Source organism: Ascaphus truei, chromosome 3 (genome assembly GCF_040206685.1).
Source record: "Ascaphus truei isolate aAscTru1 chromosome 3, aAscTru1.hap1, whole genome shotgun sequence".
Taxonomy (NCBI): domain Eukaryota; kingdom Metazoa; phylum Chordata; class Amphibia; order Anura; family Ascaphidae; genus Ascaphus; species Ascaphus truei.
The window spans coordinates 192,673,241-192,701,027 of record NC_134485.1 but is presented as its reverse complement, the minus strand read 5'-3'; the positions used below and the strand labels follow the sequence as shown (position 1 = coordinate 192,701,027).

At 44.1% G+C, this 27,787-nt stretch overlaps 1 protein-coding gene across 2 annotated transcripts in view; it reads left to right on the top strand.

Annotated features, from left to right (window-relative positions):
• Nucleotides 1-27,787, top strand: part of LOC142489311 (N-acyl-aromatic-L-amino acid amidohydrolase (carboxylate-forming)-like) — a 102,085-nt gene that overhangs the window by 11,255 nt on the left and 63,043 nt on the right. For both annotated transcript variants that reach the window (XM_075589836.1, XM_075589837.1), the window contains exons 2-3: nt 7,429-7,677; nt 24,127-24,316. In XM_075589836.1, coding sequence (XP_075445951.1) covers nt 7,429-7,677; nt 24,127-24,316 — 439 coding nt within the window. The remainder of the gene's footprint in view (nt 1-7,428; nt 7,678-24,126; nt 24,317-27,787) is intronic.

Below are 27,787 nucleotides of genomic sequence, written 5' to 3'. Positions count from 1 at the left end.
TCCCGGGGGCCAGGACTAGCGTTATGACCGGGGCCCCGTCCCCCCATCCGCCCATGTTGGCAGTCTTGCGAGCCCCCTTCCATTTCACACCTCATGAGCCCCCTCTATTCCCCCCTCTCTTCCCATGTTTTTCTCTCCCCTCAGTTTCACTCCCTCACTCACCCCCTCTCTCCTCTCACCCACTCCATCAATTAACCCACTCTCACTCATTCCTCCCCTGACACACACAATCCGCAGCCACAAACAGGAATAAAAGAAAAAAAAATCCCGCCCAAATGCATGTTAAAAAACCACCCCCCAAATACATTTAACCCCCATCCCCACATACATATAACCCCCAAATATATATAAACCCCCACATACATATAACCCCCCACCACATACATATAACCCTGTGGTCTCTCTCTCCCTCCTTTCCAGTGTCTCTCTCTACCTCCTTCCCAGTGCCTCTCCTCCTCCTTCCCAGTGTCTCTCCCTCCCTCCTTGCCAGTGTCTCTCTCTCTCCCTCCTTTCCAGTGTCTCTCTCTCCCTCCTTCCCAGTGTCTCTCTCTCCCTCCTTCCCAGTGTCTCTCTCCTTCCTTCCAGTGTCCTCTCTCTCCCTCCTTCCCAGTGCTCTCTCTCTCCCTCTTCCCAGTGTCTCTCTCTCCCTCCTTCCCAGTGTCTCTCTCTCCCTCTCCTCCCAGTGTCTCTCTCTCCTCCTTCCCAGTGTCACTCTCTCTCTACTTCCCGTGTCACTCTCTCTCTCCCTCCTTCCCAGTGTCACTCTCCCTCCTTCCCAGTGTCACTCTCTCTCTCCCTCCTTCCCAGTGTCCTCTCTCTCCCTCCTTCCCAGTGTCACTCTCCCTCCTTCCCAGTGTCACTCTCTCTCTCCCTCCTTCCCAGTGTCTCTCTCTCCCTCCTTCCCAGTGTCACTCTCTCTCTACTTCCCTAGTGTCACTCTCTCTCTACTTCCCAGTGTCACTCTCCCTCCTTCCCAGTGTCACTCTCTCTCTCCCTCCTTCCCAGTGTCTCTCTCTCTCCTTCCCAGTGTCACTCTCCTTCCTTCCCAATGTCACTCACTCTCTCCTCCTTCCCAGTGTCTCTCTCTCCCTCCTTCCCAGTGTCACTCTCTCTCTCCCTCTTCCCAGTGTCTCTCTGTCCCTCTTTCCCAGTGTCCCTCTCCCTTGTTCCCAGTGTCACCTCTCTCTCTCCCTTATTCCCAGTGTCACTCTCTCTCTCCCTCCTTCCCAGTGTCACTCTCTCTCTCCCTCCTTCCCAGTGTCTCTCTCTCCCTCCTTCCCAGTATCTCAAATTCTCCCTCCTACACAGTGTCTCTCTTCCTCCCTCTTTCCAGTGTCTCTCCCTCCAGTGTCTGCCATATTTAATACAGATAATACTGGAAAACATGTAAAGACTAAATCAAATCGGAGTAGAAAGGAAGGAGCAGATAAGATAATAGCCCAGACTGGAAATACCTTAAATGCATGCTTTCTAAGGCCCGTTCTATACTGCATGCGGCCGTGCGTGCCTGTGCGAACGCGCGTGCATGTGCCGCATGCTTTTCCCTGTTATACAGCCGGGAGCTACAGGTACTGTGTATGTGTGTATACTGTATGTGTGTATACAGTATGTGTGTATATGTGTGAGTATATGGTGTGCATGGGTTTATGAGTAAAGGAAGTCCTAAATAAGATTTTTTAAAGAAAAAAAAAAATGGTTTAATAAATATTTTTTTTTTTAGTTGTGCAATCATTGACACACACAACCACAGATACATACATACAAACATACATTTGAGCGCCGGTAGCGGCGCGAAAAGATGATTTACCCCCTCTTCACCACTGTCTGTCGGCTCCCCTCTCCCTGCCATGCGCATGCGCGGCACTTTTATAGAAGGGCTGACTAACCTCAGCCATCTATATTTGCCGTGCGAGCGCACGGTGTAGCACGCTGCCGTACTATAGAACGACCCTAATGCAAGAAGCCTGACAAAATGGGTGAGCTTAAATTAATAGCTACAAGGGAGCAGTATGATGTTATAGGCATTACTGAAACATGGTGGGATGAAGCTCATGACTGAGCAGTTACTTTAGAGCTTTTTCAGAAGGATCAAGCAAATAGGAGAGGAGGTGGAGTATGTTTATATGCTAAACCGGATCTAAACCCGGATCTAGGGAAGATGTTTATGAAGGGAATGATGAAAATGTAGAGACCTTGTGGACAGAAATTTGCATTTTGTGTCTGCAAAATATCTCTGTAAAGCGCTATGTAAAATTAGCAGCGCTATACAAGAACAAGCAATTTTTATTATTCTATTAGCATTTGAGGTAAAAGTACAAAGAAAATGTTTGTAGGGCTATACTATAGCCACCAAATATCTGTGAGATTGAGGAAGCTAAAATACTTTTGCAAATGAAAAAGGCATCAAAGCTGGGTCATGTTTGCATAATGGGTGATTTTAATTATCTAGACAGACTGGGGCAATCAGATTAGCATTACAACGGGGGGAAAAAAACAGGATTTTTGAGGGTGTTTAAAGACAATTACATGATGCAAATTATTGAGGAACCAACCAGGGGAGGGGCAATACTGGATTTAGTAATATAAAACAATGTAGAAGTAATAACAAATATTCAAGTCCGGGACCATTTGTGAAACAGTGATCATAACATGGTCTCATTTTAAATAAATGATCAAAAACCATATTACATGGGTTCAACAAATACCTTAAACTTTTTGAAAGGCAGATTTTAATAAACTGACGAATAATCTGCAAAGAATAAATTGGGGTGATGTTTATGCAGGGAAAAATGTGTAAAATAAACGGGCAGTCCTTTAATTTTTCTTTTTATAAAAGCATACTTATCTGTATATATCTTAAGAAATAAATTTAAGAGACACAAGTCTAAACAAATGTGACTAAATAAACAGGTAGGGGAGGAAGCGAAAAAGAAGAGGCAGGCATTTTGATTCTTAAAGTCAGAAGGGACAGGGGCGTCATATCAGAATTATAAGGAATATAAAAAAAGCTGCAAAAGGGCAATCAAATTAACAAAAATGTATAATGACAAAAGGATTACAATAGAAAGTAAGATCAACCCTAAAAAGTTCTTTAAGTACCTTAATCACAAAAATATTAGAAAAGAAAATATAGGACCCTTTCATTGTGAGATGGGTAGGCAGATTATTGGAGATAAGGAAAAAGCAGAGGTATTAAACTAGTTCTTTGCTTCTGTATTTACAAGAGAAGAATTGCAAAAATAGTGCCACAGCAATATATTATATTAACGAACAATTGGTTAACTGAGAAAGTGCATAGGAGGCTTGATAAAATTAAAGTAAATAAGGCACGTGGCCCTGATAGCATACATTCAAGAGTTCTTAAGGAGTTATGTTCAGTAATAGCCAAACCATTACATTTAATTGTCACGATGACATCAACTTTTAGCAACACATTTATATTTCTGGGTACTTGATTGAACAGAACAAGTTGCAAAATAAATCCAAAAGCCATACCCCGCAGATCTCTCCACGACTTTCTCTCTGGTCCATGACCTGAACCTTCCTGAGCGATAGCTCACGGTGCCTTCGGAGTATGGGTGCAGGGAACAGTGAAGTCTCTCGTGCTCTTTAGAAGTGTGTGTCAGTTGCTACTTGTCTGAGGAGCTTGCATGCTACAAGATCCTCACTATATTATAGAGCCCGCAGGAAACTGCAATATAGGTTCAATCAGTATCCCGCCAGCTGCCACCAGTTTTTTAAAAGCTTGTCACGATGACATCAACTTTTATCAACACATTTATATTTCTGGGTACTTGATTGAACTGAACAAGTTGCTAAATAAATTGTGATTTATTTCCTTAATAGACAAACACACGACATCTGCAGAATACACTTAAAACCTCACTCACTGGGATCAGGAAACGAAATAAATTGTCCTTGGAATGAAAGAAATTGTCCTTTGCTTGCCAGTGCAAGAAATGCAGCCTTGGTTTTAAAAGTCCTGTGGTTATGTGGTTATTAACCGCTTCACCCTGGACTGGTTGCTGCTGTACTAGAACAAAGTTTTGCATCTTTACATCATGGATTAAAATTCAGGAATCACACTGGGAAATACCTGGGAAGCCACAGTTATAGACTGGCCAAGGCTATCTTTAACATGTGGATCCAATCCCCTCGTGGGAACAATAAAAACCACGAATAGCCAAGTGACCCACAGTTCATAAGACCGGTCAAAAGGGCTGTCCGGTGGGCAGGGCGCATGGGTCAGGTTGATGCCCATGCCACTTAGCATACCTAGGCTACACCCATTTCTTGGGGCCACTGTGTCTGGTCTCTGACTTAGAGGTGTCACTAGCCTGACATCTGCTGTGCATCAGTATGCCAGTATTGTATACATTATGGGCCTCTGGGTATTGTCATAATTGACACTCTTTTAGACAGGGGGACTCTAAATCTGTGGGAGCCTTTTGAGACTCCATCATAAAAATAATTACAACCCTTTCAGGCTTGGTCATAAAAATACCGAAGCTCATTCACCCATATCACAGCTGGATGTCCAAGTAATTCCTGCTTAGACTTACAAAAAAATACATCCTGCCTTACATTTAAGATCTGCTATCATGTGTTGGTTAGAGGGTATGTCAAGCAATGCATCTTGTCTTTTACCCTCGCAGACAGGGAATTTCCTGCACATAGGGAATAAAAATGGCGGGGACAGGGCAACAACAGTAATGCATGGCAAATCAGGTATTAATCCTTTCCTCCCCGTCACATTAATATTCAAGGACTCCATTTCCACAGGCTCAGTGCCACAAGATTGGTGTAAAACAGATGTTGTGCCTATATTTTAAAAGGGAGCTAGAGCATAACTGGGGAATTGCAGACCTTTAATCCTGACATCATAAATAGGAAAGCTACTTGAAGGTTTAGTATGGGATAATATTCAGCAATACCTAATGGTTAACAAAATTATTAGTAATAGTCAGCATGGATTTATGAAGGATAGATCATGCCAAACTTACCTTATTAGTTTCTTTGAGGAGGTAAGTAGAAATTTAGACCAGGGTAATGCAGTGGTTTACTTAGATTTTGCAAAGGCTTTTGATACAGTCTACACAAGAGGTTGGTGTACAAAATAAAGAAAATTGGACCCAGTAAAAATATTTGCACCTGGATTGAAAACTGATTGAAGGACAGACAACAGAGGGTTGTCGTAAATGGAACATATTTAGGTTGGGCCAAAATTGTAAGTAAAGTACCTCAAGGATTAGTAGTGGTATCCAGAGCAGGATGTAATTTCTCTCCAGAAGGACATGGATAGCCTGGAAACTTGGGAAGGTAAATGGCAGATGAGGTTTAATACAGATAAATATAAGGTTATGCATTTGGGAAACAAAAATATACAGACGACTTACAAATTAAATGGGGATACATTGGGGGAATACTTGATGGAGAAGGATTTAGGAGTGCTTGTAGACAGCAGGTTTAGCAATAGAACCCAAGTCATGCAGTAGCTGCAAAAGCAAATAAGATCTTATCTTACATTAAATGAGGAGTGGATAGAAGGGAAGCAAACATAATTATGCCCCTCTATAAAGCATTAGTAAAACCAGACCTTGAATATGGAGTAGAGTTTTTGGCACCACTGCATAGAAAATACTTTGAGCTAGAAAACGTGCAGAGAAAAAACATCAAATTAATAAAGGGGATGGATAATCTGATGCATCAGGAGAGGCTAGCTAAATTTGATTTGTTTACATTAGCAAAGAGGCGTCTAAGGCCTGGGACATAGTAAAGAATTTAGTGCTGTTGCTTTCTGCCGCTCGCTCTACCAGGAGCTTTATGCTGTCCTGGCACAGGAGACAGCAAGCGCGCTTGGGAGGTGGGTATCAATGTGTGTGTCACTTGGTAGCTGTCAATGTGTGTGTCACTTTGAAGTGGTCTGTGTGTTTGTGTGTCACTGGGGAACGTGTGTGTGTGTGTGTGTGTGTGTGTGTGTGTGTGTGTGTGTGTGTTTGTATATTATATAATATTTTAAAAATGAAAAAAAGACATGTGAGAATAAATTATTTATTAACATTGTGCAACTTTGATAAATATATTCACACATACATCACACACATACTGCTGCGGCACAGTTTATTCGAGCATTTGCCCGTTCTGTGCCGCAGCAGTAGCCTGGCGCGCGCCCGAGTGTGACGGGCGCACGCCGAAGCAGCGGAAGAGCGCCCTCCGATCGGGGCGCTCTCCCTACCGCTGCCGGGTCCGCCGGGTCCCCCGGAACCCCCTGCCGCTGTCCCGCGATCGCGGGACACCAGGGCTCCCTCGGGGAGCCCCTGGACACGCGTGCAGCGGGCGCACGCTCCCGATGACGCGTGACCGCGCGTCTATGACGCGCGGCACGCCGAGGGGCGGCCACTAGCAAGCCGGGAGATTTCCCGGCTTGCGGTACCGACCACACTTCAATAAAGTGTGTCGGTAGTGTACACACACCTGTGCTGCCTCTACTCTGTCTGGTCTGGTGGCTCTGCTATCTCACCGACACAGTAGTTAAAATGCCGGCTGCAGCCCCATTGGATGGGAGCGGTCACGTGACCGCTCCTGCGCTCCCCCAAGCGGCAAAATTTCAAACCTGCCTGCCTGTTCTAATTTTCTCAGCCTCTGCACGCATGCGGAGGGAGAAACTATAGCCGAGCTGATTACAGATGCAGGGGCTTTGTGCATCTGTTCAGCGCGGCTCAGCCCGCCTCAGCGACGCTGAATGTACTATGTCCTACGCCTTAGAGGGGATATGACAACCATATAAAAAATATATTCCGGGACAATATAAGGAGCTTTCAAAAGAACTATTCCTCCCACGGGCAGTACAAACAACATGGGGTCACCCTTTAAGGTTGGAGGAAAGGAAATTTCACCAGCAACAAAGGAAATTGTTCTTTACAGTAAGGGCAGTTAAAATGTGGCATTTATTATTCACAGAGACTGTGATAGCAGACACAATAGATATCTTAAAAATAAAGGTTTGACATATTTTTAGAAAGGAACGGTATACAGGAATATAACAAATAAGTATAAATGGGAAGGATGTTGATCCAGGGAATAATCTAATTGCCAATATTATTTTTCCTCTTGTGAGACATTGAATAATGTTTCACTGGGGTTTTTTGTTTGCCTTCCTCTGGATCAAAATACTGTAAATACACATATAGGATATAGATTCTGTTGTCTAAATTTAGCATAGGTTGAACTTGATGGATGTATGTCTTTTTTCAACTTAATCTACTATGTAACTATATAACTAAAATAAGTGTGGCTTTTTTTAATCGATTATTGCAGCTTATATTTGTAATCTCTGCAGTGCTGAAGAGTCCTGTAAAATATGCAAAGGGGTTAGATATTGGCTTTGAAGCACTGTAGGAGTTAAGTAACTCATTGTTTCGTGTTAAGATCCAGGACTGCAAATATGAGCACCCCAATATTCTGTGGGCCTGTCAACCGTGTGGTAGTTGTGGGAGGAACCCATGGCAATGAGATGTCGGGAGTCTGTCTGGCTAAACACTGGCTCCAGGACTCTTCTGATCTGTGCAGGGAAACGTTCACAGCCGAGCCTCTCCTAGCCAATCCTCTCGCCGTGGAACGCTGTGTCCGCTACATAGACACGGACCTCAATCGTTGCTTCTCATCGGAGCTGCTAAGGTGAGGCCAAGATGATATCTGGTAGGGGACATCTACTGTATCTTTATTGGCATACTTGGGGAATAAGAACATGAGTAACTTAGTAATTTAATAACTTCTCCGTCTTGTAACCCAGTTTAAACCCAGTGCCACCTTGTTGAAGCCTTAAGAAGGTCATTTTATCTGCTACAGGAACTATGCAAATACATTGGACGCTCTTAGAGAAAGGAACACATTGGGCTGAAGTTACTAAATGTTGTTAAGGCAGAAGCAAACATGGGTATGGTTTAATTGACTAATGTAGTTTATTTCTCAAACACAAGTACACAAAGCTAGAGCATAGCTCTCATATCTGTGCTCAAGAGTGGGCAAAAAGATCAAAAATAGCGGTTTAGCATTTCAGATGATCCTTATGTTCAAATAATTCTTGTTTATTTAAACTTTATAACATACAAAGTATCAACGTTAGAAGTAAAGTGTTACTTGTATAACTAGTCAGGTGATGTAGCCAATTGAAGGGAGGGACGTCAGAGTCTAATAGCAATGTAGTGGGATGACCGAAATGTCCTCAATAAGTGTCCTCAATAAGTGAACAGCCGGACCCCACAGCTAATATAGAAGTCACTCCCCCGGTACTACACTAGAGTGTAGCTTGTAACATGCAGCAGAACCAGCAATATAAAAAGATATCTATCTTGAGGTATAAGTACTCACACTTGATGGGATAACCTGTAATCAGCGTGCGACTGCTCCAATTCTAATCTGTAGAGAGATATCCCAGAGGGGAAAGCACTAGCAATGCACCGCTCATTGAACCAAGAAAAACGACGGTTGCTGCATTAAAAGTAAGTAAAACTGTGTACTTTATTAGGTCATCAGACAACAAAAAATGTGAGAGGAACCTCTAACGTGTTTTGGGCTTTTCAGCCCTTTGTCAAAGAGAATGGTTCCTCTCTGAAAATGCCGATATAAGTAGGAGAGATCCCCGTCAGAAACACTGCCCACCTATGAGGTCACGAGCACAGCCCTGCAATGAAAACTAAAGGAGGGCTACGTCCGGGAACCCCGAGCAACGCGATGACGGAGATCACCCACACACAGGCAAAATGAAACAAATATAGCAATAAGTAACAATAAATTAATACAATAGGGGAATCATAAAAAAACCCCATATATATCACATCATTAGTGCCAAAAGAAAGGCAACAATAACCTGTCTGATATCAAAAAGTCACTAATACTGGTCAGTCTGGCACCATGACATAATTAGAAAGGAAAAGAAAAAAAAACAAAGTTTTAAAAAGCAAATTGCATAGACAAAAGATAATTTAAAACTATATGCAAACTTACAGTTAGGTCCGGAAATAATTGGACACTTATACAAATTTAGTTATTTCGGCTGTGTACCAAAATAAATTCAAGTTACAGTTAAATAATGACTATGGGCTTAAAGTGCAGTCTATTACTGTAGCTTTAATTTGAGGGTATTCACATCCAAATTGGAGGAAGGGTTTAGGAATTACATCTCTTTAATATGTAGCCCCCTCTTTTTCAAGGGACCAAAAGTACAGTAATTGGACAATTGACTCACAAGCTGTTTCATGGACAGCTGTGGGCGATTCCTTCGTTATTTCATAATCAATTAAGCAGGTAAAAGGTCTGGAGTTGATTCCAGGTTTGACATTCACTTTTGGAAGCTGTTGCTGTGAACCCACAGCATGCGGTCAAAGGAGCTCTCAATGCAAGTGAAACAGGGCATCCTTAGGCTGCAAAAAAAAAGAAAATCCATCAGAGAGATAGCAGAAACATTAGGAGTGGCCAAATCAACAGTTTGGTACATTCTTAGAAAAAAAGAACGCACTGGTGAGCTCTGCAACACAAAAATGCCTGGATGTCCACGGAAGACAACAGTGGTGGATAATCATAGGATCCTTTCTATGGTAAAGAAAAACCCCTTCACAACATCCAACCAAATGAAGAACACTCTCCAGGAGGTAGGCATATAATTATCCAAGTCTTCACGAGAGCAAATACAGAGGGTTCACCACAAGGTGCAAACCATTCATAATCCTCAAGAATAGAAAGGCCAGATTAGACTTTGCCAAACAATATATCTACAAAAGCCAGCCCAGTTCTGGAACTGCATTCTTTGGACAGATGAAACTAAGATCAACCTATACCAGAATGATGGGAAGAAAAAAGTATGAAGAAGGCTTGGAACGGCTCATGATCCAAAGCATACCACATCATCTGTAAAACATGGTGGAGGCAGTGTGATGGCATGGGCATGCATGGCTTACAATGGCACTGGGTCAATAGTGTTTATTGATGATGTGACAGAAGACAGAAGCAGCCGGATGAATTCTGAAGTGTATAGGGATATATTGTCTGCCAGATTCAGCCAAATTCAGCGAAGTTGATTGGACGGCGCTTCACTTTACAGATGGACAATGACCCAAAACATACTGCGAAAGCAACCCAGGAGTTTTTAAGGCAAAGAAGTGGAATATTCTGCAATGGCCGAGTCAATCACCTGATCTCACCCGAATCGAGCATGCATTTCACTTGCTGAAGACAAAACTTAAGGCAGAAAGACCCACGAACAAACAACTGAAGACAGCTGCAGTAAAGGCCTAGCAAAGCATCACAAAGGAGGAAACCCAGCGTTTGGTGATGTCCATGCGTTCCAGACTTCAAGCAGTCATTGCCTGCAAAGGATTCTCGACAAAGTATTAAAAATTAACATTTTATTTATGATTGTGTTAATTTGTCCAATTACATTTGAGCCCCTGAAATAAGGGGACTGTGTATGAAAATGGTTGCAATTCCTAAACGTTTCATACAATATTTTTGTTCGTCCCCTTGAATTAAAGCTGAAAGTCTGCCCTTCTATTGCATCTCGTTTGTTTCATTTCAAATCCATTGTGGTGGCGTACAGAGCCAAAATTATGAAAATTGTGTCAGTGTCCAATTATTTCTGGACCTAACTGTATGAATAAATAATGAAGAAAATTAGATTAGTGAGAACTAATCACAGACACTGCATCAACCCTTATGTTGAAATCATCTACAAATATAATTTGAGAGAATTTCATTATAATATATGATATATATATAACATCTTTTATGCTGTTATTATTATAATGAAGTTCTCTCAAATTATATTTGTAGATGATTTCAACATAAGGGTTGATGCAGTGTCTGTGATTAGTTCTCATTAATCTAATTTTCTTCATTATTTATTCATAGGTTTGCATATAGTTTTTAATTATCTTTTGTCTTATGCAATTTGCTTTTTAAAACTTTGTTTTTTTTTTCTTTTTCTTTCTAATTATGTCATGGTGTCAGACTGACCAGTAGTAGTGATTTTTTTTTAATACCAGACAGGTTATTGTTGCCTTTCTGTTGGCACTATTGATGTGATATATATATACATATTTTTTTAAAAAAAATTATGGTTCCCCTATTGGATTAATTTATTGTTAATTATTGTTATATTTGTTTCATGTTGCCTGTGTGGGTGATCTCTGTCATCACGCTGCTCGGGGTTCCCGGACGTAGCCCTCCCTTCGTTTTCATTGGAGGGCTGTGCTCGTGACCTCATAGGTGGGCAGAGTTTCTGATGGGGATCTCTCCTACTTATAATCGGCATTTTCAGAGAGGAACCATTCTCTTTGACAAAGGGCTGAAAAGCCCGAAACGCGTTAGAGGTTCCTCTCACATTTTTTGTTGTTTGATGACCTAATAAAGTACACAGTTTTACATACCTTTTGATCCAGCCACCGAAGTTTTTCTTGGTTCAACGAGCGGTGCATTGCTAGTGCTTTCCCCTCTGGGATATCTCTCTACTATTTCTCAAACACTAAAACAATACAAGGGTGCTTGGCGCATAAAAATTATATTTTTAAATTCTAAGGTTTGTTTTTTAGCCAACATCTGTTCAGTTTGTAATTTGTCCTGTTTAGTATGCAGTATCCTTCTTTTGAATCAGTAAGGAATTCCTATCTAGATTCTGAACTTTACATATCGTAGTATCCAATAAAGCAGGGCTATAACCTCTGTTAAGTAATCTGTCATATAAACTCTGGGCCTGAATCTTGAAGTCCAAATCAAAACAAAAATGTCTCCTTATTTGTAGAAATTTGCCCAATGGAATATTGTTGCTCCAGCTACTATTGTGATTACCTGTGGCCATTAATAAACTATTGGTATCCACTTAAAAAAAAAACAAAAAAAAAAACGTTTTGGTGTCAACAGAACCGTTGGACTTGGACTCAAGTCCAAGAATTCCACATGGCAGTAATCACTTTTGGATGTAAATTTCAGATGAAAATAATTATTATTGACTCTGCCTTGCTCTTCCTTGGCTGAACAGATAATAGACAGCCACAGAATTTAGAAGTTTTACATTTGTCAGTCGGCCTGTGTGATGATGTCACTGTGAGTGTAACATCACAGACACACTGTGACAGCATCACACAGACTGACTGGCTTCTAAGAGGCAGAAAGGCAGCTAGAGAGCAAGGAGGAGAGACGTACTGAAAAAAAACATTAGCACAGGCAGATAGCATGGGGCTTCTACAACATAAAATGACATTTGAATTTTTTTTTAAATGGAGTCGAGCTCTGAAAGCAAGGCGCACAGAGCTTGAGCTCTGCAATAGCAGGTTACCAGACCCCTGGAAGCCGAAAATCACCACCAGAGTATAAAGAAAGCTATAGGGTGCATGGCAATACCATTTTGAAGATTTTTTAATGCAGCGGGGGCTGATCTAGAGCTGACTAAAGGTTTGGGGGCTTAGGACCAGTTAAACTGTCATCTTGTCCCTGAGCACCAGCGAGGCACCTGCGGGAGTGATGAGATCTGCTTCCCTCCTCCCATATTGTGCTTGTGCCCTTTTCTGGGCCTGGTAGGCAAAGTAGGATGCCCCTGGCAGAGGGAGACACCCCTTGAATGAGCTGAGCTGGTGCGAGGGTTCCCAGCAAAGACCCGACCCGGCCGCTTCCCAAAATGGCCACTATCGGCCAGTGAGAGAACAACTGAGGCGGCTGAGAAGGGAGCAGAGCGGCCATCCTGACTCCGCTCCCTCCTGGGGGGCTGCGGACACAGCAGATCGCATCTCCCGCTGGCGCTTCAGATCCCCGGTAGAGCCAGATATTGGGCTGGTGAGCCGTAAGGAGGTGGTCTTTGTGACTAGGGGGGAGCACAGAGAGGGAGAGGCAGAGCATCTGCTTTTCCTGCCTCGCAGCTGACAGGATAGACCGGAGCTCATAGATCGAGGTCCAGTCTCTCCATCAAGGCCATACTGTACTTGCTGACTGAGGTCGGTGCTGTGTCGCGGGATCCTGGGGAGAATTCGCCTGCTAGTGAATTCAGCTCCGGAGAGGAGGAGATCAGAGAAGTCTGGTGGTGAGTGCTCAATTTAAAGGTACAGGCTCTGACTGAGGGGAGATTACTGATAAGAGGACTTTACTGACCAACAGACCTCCTTACCTTATCTCACCATAACCCAGTTCAGCTACACAAGCGCCCTGAAATTAAAACAAAGTATCATTAACAGCAAAAGCTACTGACCATAGACTTTATAAATTAAAATATCCCACAACCCATAATGGGGTCGAGGAGCAAGATGGCGGCCTGATCCTGTTGCTCCGCCCCGGAACTCAGCATCTAAACACTATTCAGCGATATTCGGGTAACTGCCCAGCTATTACCTTCGCTCAAAAGTAAACCTCCCAAGGTTAAGAAAAACCTCTTCCAGGCCGGTGCATTGCATTTCTTTGGACGGTAGTCTGGGCAATCACAAGCAAGCCAAGAGGGCCCTGGGGCACAGGGTGAGTGGGAGTCGGAAGCAGAGGAGGGCCCCGGTCCCATGAATACCACCAAGCAGGATATAGATGATTTCTATACAAAGCTAAAATCTGCGTTCCAACTAGAAATTCAAAAAGCTATAAAAGAGCTCTGTGGCGATCTGGCCCACGTGGAGGAGCGAACATTGCATTTTGAGGCCAGGGTCACAGAGACGAGGGGGGGTATGGGGGGTGGGGAGGATCAGGACTCTTTGGTGCAGGACATGGCCACTATGAAAGACAAAGTGGCAGAACTCAGTGAGATGCAGGAAGACCAAGACAACCGCTCTCAGAGGAATAATATTCGGGGGTTAGGTATACCTGAAGAGGTAGATGACCTCAATGAATTCCTATCACAGCTGTTTACCATGCTTTGCCCTGATCTGAGTCTGAAATGCTAATATATAGAGCACACAGAGCCCTATGACCTAGGGCCCCCAACCAAGACAAACTAAGGGACTTCATCCTGCGCCTCCAATATTACCAAACAAAAGAATTGATCATGATGGCTGCCAGAAACCGCGAGTCTATTAAATTTGATTCCCTAAAACTACAACTGTTCCGTGATCTGTCTGCAATCACGCTACAGAGACCCAGAAATGTAAAGAAAATCACAGAAATTCTATGAAACGCTGGAATCATACCGTGGGGTTTCCCCTTTCCTCTCATGGTACTCAAAGATGGCACCCAAGTTACAATCAAGGACCCAAGCGAGACCTCCAGCTTTCTAGCAACTCTAGGGCTTCAGACGAGGCCCTCGGAAGCGCAAGGAGATGGGACAACCCCGAAAAGAAAAGAGAAGTGGGTCAAGGTGGACGCTCAGAGAAGTATACAACACCCTCCGGAGGTGCCGACTTGAAATCTGCAGCGGGTCGTGAGTCCCGGCAAGGTTCTCCTCAAAATAACCCATAAATTAAGTGGTTCTTTACATGGACTGTTTGCGTTATGTGGGCCGTATGTGGCTGTTAAATGGGCTGACAGTTGGCCATATGTGTCCTCGTGTATGATCGAACACCACGTTAGGTTTCCTGAGCTTCTAGGAGCCAAGAACACGTTTGTACTAGGGTAATGCTTCTAACCACAGCCACTGATGACAAGTTTTGAATGTTTTCATGCATATATTACAATATTGAAGAGTTATGGGACCGACCTCACTACTATAAGGGTAGGTTGCCAAATGTTTAAGATGCGGGTTCCTGGGGCTGCAGATGGCAACCACGGGTGTTACATTGCGGGTGTTTAACCCAAGTTATTGTTTGACTCAAGCCATTAACATGGTCGGGCGTGAGTGAGACCAGGTTATTTACACCTTTTTACCGGGATCATTCATTGAGTAGTGAAATAAATTGTAATTTATTCGGCATAAATTCGCGTACACACAATGAAACATAAAATACAGACGAAAAGACACACTTACTTTGGGGCTGGGGTAGAAATCTAGACTTTCCTAGGTGCAGGGAACTCTTTGGGAGAATTTTACCCTGACTGGGACTTAGCCCGAAATCTCCTGGAACCCAAATCGACATAAAATTCCATACGCCACCGCTACGTTCTCTTCTGAGAACTTGGTCCCTCCTGACCGCGAGTCAGCCCAAATCTCCTGGAACTCAAATTGGCATAAAATCCCAGTCCGCTACATTGGATTTTGAGAACTTGGGCGCAAAATGCTTCGTATAGTATTCTCTCCTTGATTCACAAAATAGAAGCAGACTGGACAGCAAATCAGCGCATGGAAACTTTCCCAAGCAGCCAATCAGAGCCGAGTCAGCCAGAAAAGCTGGGTCAATGGGAAATTCGAAACACCTAAGAGCATGCGCAAGCCTGCCGCATACCCCCCCAGCCATCCCAATGCCACCCGCTGGGCAGGCTCCACTAGGTTTGGCAGAACAAGTGGCATCCCGGAGGACTGCCATTGATCTCCGGACCTAGTACTCCTCATTTCCCCTCTGACCAAATGCTGTTCATACCTCTGGGCATCCTCTGGCTGCTTTGAACTCTGATGTCCAGCAGACATACCGGCGCCAATTTACAGGGATTAATTCATATGATAACAGGCACACCATCCCTTTAAGTCAAACAAATCATAAAATAAAATACCTATTCCCGTTAGGGAAAATAACTCAACTTGGCTTCAGCCCTTTCTAACCACAGCTGGCCAACTATACTGGTTCCCAGTTTTAAACATGCCCTGGCATATGCAACAATTTATACAGTCTCTGCACACAATAATAAAGGGTTTTCCTTATCTGTTAGTCCATTGGAGCAGACATCGCCACTTCAGCACGGTCTCTCTTCCTTTCCTTCCTAGGGGAACTCGGCCCTACATGAGCTCAGAGAAACTCTCCTCTGTAGGTCCACTGTCAAGGGCTGTGCCCGCCTTCCTTCTTTAGCTGGGGAGCACTTCTCTGTCCCCCTCTCTGGGACTGCAATCTCTCACTTTGTATCTCTCAGCATGTGTCTCTCACTCATGGCAGCTCTCTGTAGTCACTTCCTGACTATTAAAAACTCCATGAGCAATCAGGAGTTCAACCTTCCTAATTAGGCATCAGCTGAACTAGCTACTTCTAAGGAGCATTAACTCTCTAACTCTCTGAGAGCTGAAAAGGTCCCTTACTGCACTGTTCCAGCACCTAGAGGACAGTGATGGTATCACAAATGTGATCATACAATGTTATTGGGTCAAAGAGCTAATTCTCTGGGACCCTTATACATGGAGCAGGGGTAACCAAAAAGTGCTTCACCTTTATTGTAGAGCCTGCTGACCTGCTCCCGTCACAATGAGTCCTTACTATTGGAGCCACTTAGTGGCCTCAAACTTTTTCCCTTTATATTTGTTATTTTTATACACATATTGTTGTTGTTTCCCTCCTTGTGTGTCTCCCTCCACCTTCTGTAACAGAAAGGTCCCATGGTCCATGCATGGTATTCTCAGATATTTGTACTTCTCATGCCCATACTCATTAATTACTGGTTGTCACTAAGGGATAAATCACGTACACTCAACCACCACCATAAAGGTAGCCCTTAAAATCATATCCCATAATGCTAAAGGGCTTAACAACCAAACTAAATGCCGTACGGAATATTCTAACTATAAATGGGCACTCACAGATATCATCTTTTATCAGGAGACTCATTTTTTAAAGCGTCACCAACCCACCTTTTTACATAAACAATTTCCCCAGATGTTCTTCTCATCTGCAATAAAGAAGAGAGATGTGGCAATAGTTTTCAGTAACAATACCCCAATTAAATTAGAGTTCAAGAAAATCAATAAAGAGGGGCAGTTTATTCTCCTGACAGGCTGGATTGGTGGGTCTGAGGTCACTCTAGTAAATATCTACAGTATGCCCCAAATGCGGCAAGGTTCCCCTATTTTGAAAAGATTCTGGACCTAATTGAAAACGTCCACACACCCACCTTCCAAAACCAGTCTCCCTCATTTTTTTACAGTCTTGTCATCTCACTATTCTAACGCCAGAATAATTTTGAAACTTAACCGTAAAATCCCCTGAGAGGAAATAATGTGAGGAATTAAAGGCCATAAAAACCTTAAATCCCCAGGTCTGATGGTTTTTCCGTTATGTATTACAAAAAAAATTAAAAAATTATCGCCCTCCAGCTAACGATTCTATTCAATAAATTAATGGAAGGCAAGTCTATTCCTGACACAATGGCCTCAGCCAATATTTTGGTGATCCTTAATAAAGGGAAGGACCCTACAAACTATTCGAGCTATAGCCCTATCTGCCTCATTAATACTAACCTGAAATTATTTGCCAAGATACTGGCCAATTGGCTGAATGAATTCATGGTACTGGTGCACCATGATCTGGTGGTTTTATCCATACTAGACAAGCCACAGATAATGTGCGCCGTATTGTAGACCTGACCCATGCAGCAAACGCAGGGGGCAAGCCACTCCTATGCTTTTCTCTAGATGCAGAAAAGGCCTTTGACTGTAATGGGCGTGCTCGCCACAAACCAGGACCAAACTGCAGGGCTAGGGTGGGGATGAAACCACCGACCTGAGACTGCGAACCTGGGTCCACATGCGGATTCCATCATCGTGGGTGGTCGGGTTGGAGAAGGCAGGGTAAACGTTATCCAGGATGGGGTCAAGGCAGGCGGCACAGGAGCGATGGCCGAGGTCACAGGCTGGGGTCGGCATCAGGAAGACTTCAGCGTAGAGCTTCAGCATAGGCGCTTCCGTGCAAAGGAAGGTCTCCAGAACAGAGCAGCTAGCACGCAGGGGATCCATGCAGATGCTCCAGCACGGGAGGACCTGTGGAACAGGAGATGAGGACACTGGATGCTTCAGCGTAGGTGCTTCAGCGCAAGAAGGCCAGACGGGCCAAGCTGGGGTGCTTGTGACAAGCAAAGTACAGGGCAGGAAGTGTTGAAGGCCTCAGGAAGCAGAGTATGCAGACAGGCCACAGAAACACTGAAGCTTTGGTGCTGGGGATCAGCGCTTCATCACAGGAGCAGGAAGGCCCAAGGTAGGTCAGGCCGAGATTTTTGTAGCAAGCACAGGTTACCAGGAAACAGTGATTCCAGAATTATGCTCAGCCACTTCCTGATGGAAGGGCTGAACTTAAATAGCATGGGCAGCCAATAGGGACAGAGCTGCATAGCAGGCTGAATGAAGCAGACTGCAGAGTAAGTCCAGAAACAGGTGATTCCAATTGCCTAGTAAAGGGAGGGCTTTGCCTGGAAGCTCTATAGCAGTGTAAGGGTGAGTTCCAGCTAAAGCCAGGACTGGAACCCTTGCAGTATCCCCTCCCCTTCAGGAGAGACCTCCGGGCGAACAGGAGCAGGATCACTCTGTGATTTAGGTGACATGGAATTGTTTCTGAACTTTCTGGGATAGGTAGAAGACCTGCGGCAAAGGCGTTTATTAGCGAGACTGACCTTGAAATGGAAAAGCAGTGGTACTGTAATCAATATGGGGTCAGCACCCCTGGTAGGTGAGCTATGGAAAGTACAGGTTCAGATGTTGGGGAATCCGCAGAGGAAGGAGTAGACACTGAATAGCAACCGGAGAGAGGAATGCTCGTGCCCACAGTGGGCGCACAAGAAGCGGGGACGGGCACCTCAGGCAAGGCAAGAAAGGAGTGCTTCAGTCTTAGAAGATAGCACCAGGAAATCCAGAGAGGGCACATCAGGCACTACACAGGTACCAATGGGTAGTGAATTAGATTTTGGAATGGAAGTTCCAGGCTCAATGGCTACAGGAGATACTGTAGAGGGAATAGCGAGAGGAAAACTATTCTTTACTGTGGGAATTTTAGAGTCCTCCCCGGTTATAACAGGGCCTGCAGAACAGTGAAGGATGTCTGAGAGTCAGCAGTGGTCACACTGGGTGCGGCACAGGAATTATGGGAGATACGCTGGGCTCTAAAATTGGGTTCTGGGTAACCATAATAGGACTAGCAATTACTGTGGAGAAGTTTAAGGAAAAAGACTTGTAATGAAGGATAGGTGTTTCACACATAGCAGGGAACTCTGATAAATAGAAACTGACTTAGAAACTGGATCCTTAGATGCAGTAACAGGAAACTCAGACCTTGCAAAGGAATTAGAGACAGTTAAGCTTATCTCTGAAGTGGTAGATTGAGAATTAGCAAAAGGGAAACCAATTACTGTGGGGGTCTCTAAGGAAAAAGGCTTAGAGTCAAGGACAGGAATATCAAATATCTGAGGAAACCCAGCAGTAGGAACTTTACACAGGGTAGGAAGGTGAAAGAATGAAAAGTATGCTTTTAAATCTAGGGGTTTAGAACTAGCCGTGGTGAAAGCCGGTACTGCAAGTGAGTCAGAAAAAGGGGAACTTGAATCTGACACAGGATGCAAGGAAAGTTCATCTTTAGGCTCTGGGGAAGTAACATTGACTTGGGGATTACAAGAAGACAAAAAGGGTGCCTCAAGGGGTTTACTAGCAAGACATGGTGCTCCGAGAGGCTGCAACAGAGCAGAGAGGCTGGCCTGAAGGTGATCCATCTTTTTTGTGTTCCGGTCCAGGGATAGGGCCAGTTTATGGAACACACTTTCATGCCAGACCAGCTCTCGACCTACCTCGACCTACCTCAGCGGTATCCTTGTTTGTGGGGCTGAGCATACTGTAACGGGCATGCTCGCCACAAACCAGGACCGACCGCAGGGCTGAGGTGGGGCTATGAAAGCACCGACCAGAGACCGCGAAGCCGGGTCCGGATTGCGGATTCTGTCATCGTGGATAGCTAGGTCAGGGTTGGGAAAGGCAGGGTAAATGTTATCCAGGCTGGGGTCAAGGAAGGCAGCACAGGAGCGATGGTCGAGGTCACAGGCTGGGGTCAAGACAGGCGGCACAGGAGGATGGTCAATGTCACAGGCTGGGGTCCGCATCAGGAAGACTTCAGCGTAGAGCTTCAACGTAGGCGCTTCAGCACCAGAAGGCCAGACGGTCCAAGCTGGGGTGCTTGTGACAAGGGTAAAGAGATTAGTCCAGGCACACGGTCTTATCCAAAAATAGAAACTTTAATCCAGCATAAATCCAATGTTTCGACTGCACACAAGCAGTCTTTGTCAAGGAGAGAGACTATTCTCTTTACCATTGATACCACTTGGGGACCAGGCAGGACGACCCCCCTTGGCCCGTGGGCACCAGCAAGTGACATTCATTGTGTTTTATTGATTCTGTGCCAGATCACCCCTCTCTAGTGCTTGTGACAAGCACAGATACAGGGCAGGAAGGGTTGAAGGCCTCCAGAAGCAGAGTAGACAGACAGGCCACAGAAACACTGAAGCTTTGGTGCTGGGGATCCAGCGCTACAGCACAGGAGCAGGAAGGCCCAAAGCAGGCCAGGCAGAGATTTTTGTAGCAAGCATAGGTTACAGGAAACAGTGATTCCAGAATTATGCTCAGCCACTTCCTGATGGAAGGGCAGAACCTAAATAGCATGGGCAGCCAATAGGGACAGAGCTGCATAGCAGGCTGCATGAAGTAGACTGCAGTGTAAGTCCAGAACCAGGTGATTCCAGTTACCCAGTACAGGGAGGGCTCTGCCTGGAAGCTCTATAGCCTTGTAAGGGTGAGTTCCAGCCAAAGCCAGGACCTTTGCTGGTCGCACTTTCAATCGAGCCCCTGGCGGCCTACATCAGACTTAACCCCAATATATCAGGAATGACCATTGGGAAAATTAATTATAAAATATAATTATTTGCGGACGACGTATTTCTGAGTGTCTCACGCTCTCTGATCTCTCTCCCAAATCTTTACCAATCTCTCGATGATTTCGGAAATAGGTCAGGCTTTAAGATTAACAACACCAAATCTCTGGCATTAGTGGTCAACTTGCTCAATGACATAGTCAAACTTCTAAAATATAATTTTGATTTTTCATGGCAAACTCATTGTAAGATATATGTGCAGAGGTACATTTAATGGAGACCGATTAGGGTGAAATTAAATTCTGGCTTTATTGAGCCTGTTCCTTTAACAAGGCAAAACATACAAAAAGAAACAAAATAAAGGCCTACTCCACTTTGAAGAATAACTAAACATTAACTCCATCATATGAAACTCTTCAAAAATGTAACTACCCCAAATTGATTAAAAGCCTAAAGAAAGATTTGGAAGCCTGGGTCAAATACAATATCTCATGGATTGGCAAAATAATGTCTATTAAAATTAATCTCCTCCCACGTATAATGTATTATTTTTGCACTCTCCCCATTAAGATTCCGGTTAGAGATCTGGAGGACCTCCAATCCAACATCACAAAGTTTGTACGGAATAAAAAGCGCCCAAGGGTCAAGAGAGAGGTACTTTATAGACCCATGGTAAACAGTGGGCTAGCCTCCCCAACCTTTTGAGATACTACCAGGCCTCCCAGCTGAGCCAGATTCTGCTCTGGAACTCTGAGCCATAGTCAAGAGGCTGGGTAGATACAGAAAATGCTGAATCCAATCCAGCAGATATTAAAACTCTCTTGTGGCTGACCAAATCTAGCAGCCCGCCTAACTCCCTTTCTGACCCAGTGATTAGAGACTCATTGACACGCTTGGATTGAAGATGAGCTAGGTGAGGACTGGGTTGACATCTGGGAGGTTGCAGCAAAAAGTTTGATTTGCACCGTGGTCAAGAAGAATTCCTACAAATTATTATTTCGCTGGTATATGACCCTTGTTAGGCTCATGAGATATTAATCTCCCATTCGCCGGACTGTTTTTGAGGATGCGGACAAAACGGCTCAATGTCACACATTTGGTGGAGATGCCTAAAAATCGCCCCCCTTTGGAGACAGGTCTTCCTACTTATTAACAGACTACTGAGAGTTGAGCTAAGGCCATACACCTGGACTGCTCTACTAGGCAGACCAGTTCAGGATATGCGGAGAGCCTCAGCCAAGCTGATCACTCACATCGTGTCAGCCACAAGATGCTATATTGCAGTGTCCTAGAAAAACAGGTAGCCCCTCTCTAGCCATTGTTAAAACGAAGGATATGGCATATTGCCACTATGGAAAAACTCACAGCTTTCTTGAGAGAGATTTGCCATACGTTCTCCAAGACCTGGGATCCATAGTTTGCTGGGGAAAGGGGACAGAGAGATAACAGAGAACTGGCTCTTATTTAGATAGGAGGGATAGAGTAATAAATGCCCCTTATAGATAATAGGTATGACATGTAGCATACAGAGTAAAAAGTTGGACCTATAAAGAAGGTGTTCTCACCCCCCACCCTTTCCTCCCCATACCCCTTTGTTATGTCTGGTTTATTATTATTTAATTGTTTTATTATTGCCTGTTGTCAAAATTGTTCCCATCAATATTGCGCAATGTTAAATATGGATCCGTGGGTTCAGACGATGTGAGATGGGATTCTCGTTGTCTAATGTCCCTATTTTTATTTTCTGTATCCCATTTGAAAAAGCTAATAAAAAAAAAATAAGTTTAACATTTTTTATTTTTTTTGTTATTAAAATATTCTAGAAAATGAAGTGATAAATCATCAACTTCCCATTCTGTAATAACATCATCAATATATCTTTTCCACACGATGACTATCAAAAAAGGCATTATTATTCCAAATGTAGCAATTCTGCCAGTTACCCATATAAAGATTGGGGTTGCTGGGAGAAATACGTGTCCCCATAGCGGTACCACACGTCTGGAGGTAGAATTGCTGTAGGAATAGGAAATACATGTGAGACAGAACAAATCTAATGCTATCAATTATACAATTGATTAGGGGTATTTGAGCATTAATCTGTAGACAGAAATTCCTTTAATGCATCAATACCTCTCTGACAGTTGTTCTGCAGGTAATAAACCTGCTGCAGTCTGTGTGCAAGTCTCTGTATCTCCCCTGTGGACGAATAACTTAAATTAGTCCCATATAAGTTCTAACCCCATCTCATCATGGTGATATATAATAAATACATCATGGGGCATAGTTAGGACTGTGGCATTTTGATTTCGTGGTGGAGTACTAATTATGCACCCGACCCGTGAGAACGAACTACGGACGCAGAAAGCATTGAGATCCATAGAGGTGACCTTGCACTGCACCAATACAATCTGGTTATATTCTCTGTCAGTGTATAGTATAGTCAGGTTATACTCCATGTCAGGGTATATACAGACACAGCATATATAACCGGATGGTAGTATACACTTACAGAGAGTACAAGTTGGAAAAAGGGGGTGACATGGGGTTGGGAAGAGGGGCGACACATGGGGGGAGAGTGACAGGAGAGGTTGAAGGGAACAATGGGTGACATTGTAGGGACAGTAGGGTGGAATAGTGGCTTACAGGGTGGGACATGAGGGGGGAAATGAGTGACAGAGGGTGACAGGAGGGGGCAGAAGGTGATAATCTTACCTTCTTCATGCTCTCTTTCCTGTCCACAGCAGCCACCACATCCTTCCTTCAGGCTCCATGTGGAGCTGCTTCTCAGTCCTCCCTGCCAGCCTTCAGTGGAGTGCACCTGCCCGCACTCTGCTCCTTCCCCACTCTGACCGGCCACCGGCTCAAACCTCACCCCCTTACACGAGGTGGCCAGTGGTCAGAGTTCCCAATTCCCCAGTGTTTTAAATTTGATCCCGGTCAGGGCTCAGATTTCCTGGGAATCGGGAGAATTTCCCAGTAAATGGAAACGATGGATAGCTACAGTATGTTCCACTGGAATTATTAAAAGTAGTACTGAGGAGGTGCCTACAGTTTGCAGTGATTTTCCTGCCGGTTTGTTGCGCTGCTATGCAGAATGAGGATTCTGAAAATCCTATATGATAACCAACTCATTCAATGACTAGACCTTACTGTATATACAAGTTACATTTACTAAGTGATGGTCCTTAAACCATATCAAACCTTAGACATTAAATGACATGAACATACAACAATACAATTACCGCTCAATACCTGAGACAAACAAATGATAATACCAGGTGCGTAGGGAGAAAAGGGAACAAAAAGGGAGAAGGAGTAGGTGGTATGATACCTTGTCCTTGCTGTTCCAATAAAAGGTATCATACCACTTACTCATCCTCCCTCCTTTGTCACTACTGTCACTATAGGACAAAATACATATAAGACAAATCCAGAACATTTCCTGTTTTGTCTTTTTTCTTGGCTTAGTGGACCAGATTCTGAGAAAGACCCTTACGAGGTAAAACTGGCAAGAGAAATTTTTCAGAAATATGGATCCAAACAATCTTCTTGTGATTTTGTTTTTGACCTTCACAACACGACTTCCAACATGGGAGCCACATTAATGCTCTCCACAGTGGACAATCCCCTTGAGATGCATATGGCAAATTACTTACAGGTGAGTAAAACACAAGCATAATGATAATAGATACTGTATGTTGCTTGTTTTCGGTAATTTGTTCTTATTGGGAGTTAATTAACTTATTGGGAGATTACCCCTTTTGATGCCAATACTTTTCCGTTAAAAGTTAATATTTTTTTTTGGTCTTGATCAGCCAAAACATCCGATTTGGTGATTGCCATGTTTGCAAAATATGTATCTGAAAAATAAAAAAACTGAAGCATTAAGGTCATAAAAATAAGTACCTAGAAAAAATATATAAAGAAACATATTTATTGAAAATCAAACCCTTGACACTTCACTTGCATAGTTATGGGGTTCGACGAGTGTGCACAATGAAGGGGTTACACAACTAGAATCTTGTTCACGTGGGGATTTTGCAGGTGTTGCAAGAAGTGGGCATGACAATGTACATTTCATGCAAGTTTGTGGTGGAAGAAGCTGCTATGTTGCTATTAGTAGTACTGATAATCCCCCCCCCCCCTCACACCGCCCCACTGATGCTGGACAGGCCAGCAAAACTCTGCAATGCATTGCTTGCCCATTCAATAATGTAATGTTCGGCATGCTTTGCAAAGCAGTGTATTGTGGGCTTCTCTGGCAATGAAGGGGTTGTTGTGGGCTTCAGTGAATAACTGCTATGAACACCCTCAAGTGACTGCCTTTTCGTTGCGATATTCACAGACCGCCTTACAGCTTTGCTAACATCATCACCCACTCAGCAAAGGTAGAGTGCAAAGAGCTCTTCACAACAGTTGTTTACAGAAATCAAACATTTCCGTTTCTGTTAGTACTGATGTAAAGGTGCAGGCCTATTGTTATTTTTTTTATGGCTTTATTTCCGACACTGCACAATAGGATGCCGGATTTCATCACTAGTTTTATTCACTGTTTTTTTTTTTTTCCCAATCTTTTTTTCCTTTATTGGAGACATATATAAGGAATACAAACAGTGGTTACAATCAGGTCAAAACACAGAGCGTCGAAGTTATTGTCACATGACTGTTGAGTATATCGGATGTCTCAATAAATCCTTTTCCTGATTATATAGTAGAAAGAGGGGGGGACAGAGGGTGGGAATATAAGTGGGGACGACAAGAAGAGGGGGGGTAGGGGGTCTCTCTGATCGTTCCCAAGCTATGGTTGTTTAGTTATTGGCTAGAACCTGTGGCAGGGGTAGGGCTCCTGAGTTGGGCCAGTTGTCCCAAGTGTTGTAAAATTGGGGCAATTTTTGTTTCAGCATGGCCGTGAGTCTTTCCATATTCATAACCATGTTTATCCTATTCACTACTGTCCTCCTTGAGGGTGCCTTTACTTGCTTCCAGGCCGCCGCGACTGAGCATCTCGCCGCCGTTAGTATGGAGGAGGTCAGCCTGGTCATGGGGGCTGGGAGGTCCTCTATTGGTTTGCCCAGCACGTATGTCAGGGGTCCAGGGGGATCTCCAAACCTAGGATATCATCTAGGAGTCTTTGGATTCTAGCCCAGAACTTCTGGATCTGCGGACATGACCACCAAATATGGGCCATGTCACCCTTTTGACCACATCCTCTCCAACACAAGTCATCCGTGCCGGGGAAAATCTGGCTCAGTCTACTCGGGGTCAGGTACCACTGAAATAGTATTTTATAGATGTTTTCTTTTGTGACGGTACATATTGAAGTTTTGGAAGCTGCTTCCCAGACGTCCTCACAGTTCTCAAGGTCTATTGGTGTGTTGAGGTCTGCACACCATTTTTGCATGTACAGTAGGTATGGGTGGGTGGGGGGAGGGAGGTCTCGGTTATTCTGTAGATACCCGAAATTAGTCCTTTCTGGTATTCTCTTATTCGACAGAGGGACTCAAATCTGGTCTGCGGGGGGAATTTCGAGGTCGGGGATAGAGCTCCAAGGAAATGCCTTACCTGTAGGAATTTGAATATGGGGAGATTGGGGGCTGTAAATTTAGTTTTGAGCTCTTGGAAGGACAGAGCTATGTCATTCTCCAGCAGATCCGCAACCATGCTAATGTCTAGGTCCTGAAATTGACCGAACTGGGTTCGGGAGCACCCAGGAGGGAATTCTGGGTTCCCGAGTATGGGGGTGAGTTGGGAGGGGGATGAAGTTAGGCCATATTTCCCTCTGTTCTTGAACCAAGTGGACCACATGCATTTCATTGCTCCAAGCTCGAGCTTCTGAGGTCTTTTTTCCTTGTTCTCTTGGGACCATAGTAATACTGGGAGGGGGATGGGGGATGCATCGTGTGACTCTATTTCTAGCCAGCAGTTAGAGCTCGGGGGGTTGTTCCAAACCACTGCTTGCCTGAGCTGGGCTGCTTGGTAGTATCTAACCACGTCAGGGACCCCCAGTCCTCCCCTTGTCTTTGCGGACAGGAGTACCGACCTCGGGACTCTAGGTTTACGTTGTTTCCATATAAAACGTAGGATATGTGATTGTATATTTCTTAATTCGGCTAGAGGAACTGGGACTGGGAGTGTTTGGAAATAATACAATAGGCGGGGGAGGATATTCATTTTAGCGGAGACAATTATGCCAAACCAGGAGATCTGTTATGTATTCCAAACGTCTAGGTCTCTTTTGATTTGGTCAAATAGGGGAGGGGGTAGTTTGCTCTGTACAGTAAACTGTATGAACTAGTGATTTTTATTCCCAAGTATTTTATGTGGGAGGAGTTCCATTTGTACTTGTAATTTGATTGCAGGAGTTTCCAAATGGGATCTGGGAGGGATATGTTCAGCGCTTCGGATTTATCCGTGTTTATCTTATAGTCTGAGACCTGGCTGAATTGGTCTAATAGTTTCTGTAGATTAGGGAGGGAGATGTGTGGGTCAGCGAGGGTCAGAATAACGTCGCCCGCGAAAAGGGATATTTTATAGTTTTTATCGGCGATTGTTAGCCTTTGATGTTTGGGTCAGCTCTAATTTGAGATGCTAGCGGTTCAATAGAGATTGCGAAAAGCAGTGGGGAGAGGTGGCAGCCCTGCCTGATTCCATTTCTTATTTTGATTGGGTTTGATTGTCCTCCTGGGAGTTTTAGATATGCGGTGGAGTTCTGATATAGGGCTCGGACACCCTCGAGAAAGGGGCCTGAGAAGCCGAATTTAATCATGGTTTGGTCGAGAAAGGTCCATTTGATCCGATCGAAAGCCTTCTCGGCATCTAGGCTTAGAATCATGGCCTGGAGTTTATTGAGATGCACGTGGTCAATAATATCAATGATTTTACGGGTGTTGTCAGAGGCCTGTCTGCCTGACACGAAACCCACTTGGTCTATATGGATTAGTCTGGGGAGAATAGGGTTTAGCCTATTTGCAAGGATCTTGCTGAAGAGTTTAAGGTATGTGTTAAGCAGGGAGATCGGTCTGTAATTACCGCATTGTAGCGGGTCCCTTCCTTCCTTATGAATAATGGCTAAGTTGGCAGCTGAAATTGTGCCCGGAATCGGTTCTCCTTCTAGGAAGGAGTTGAACAT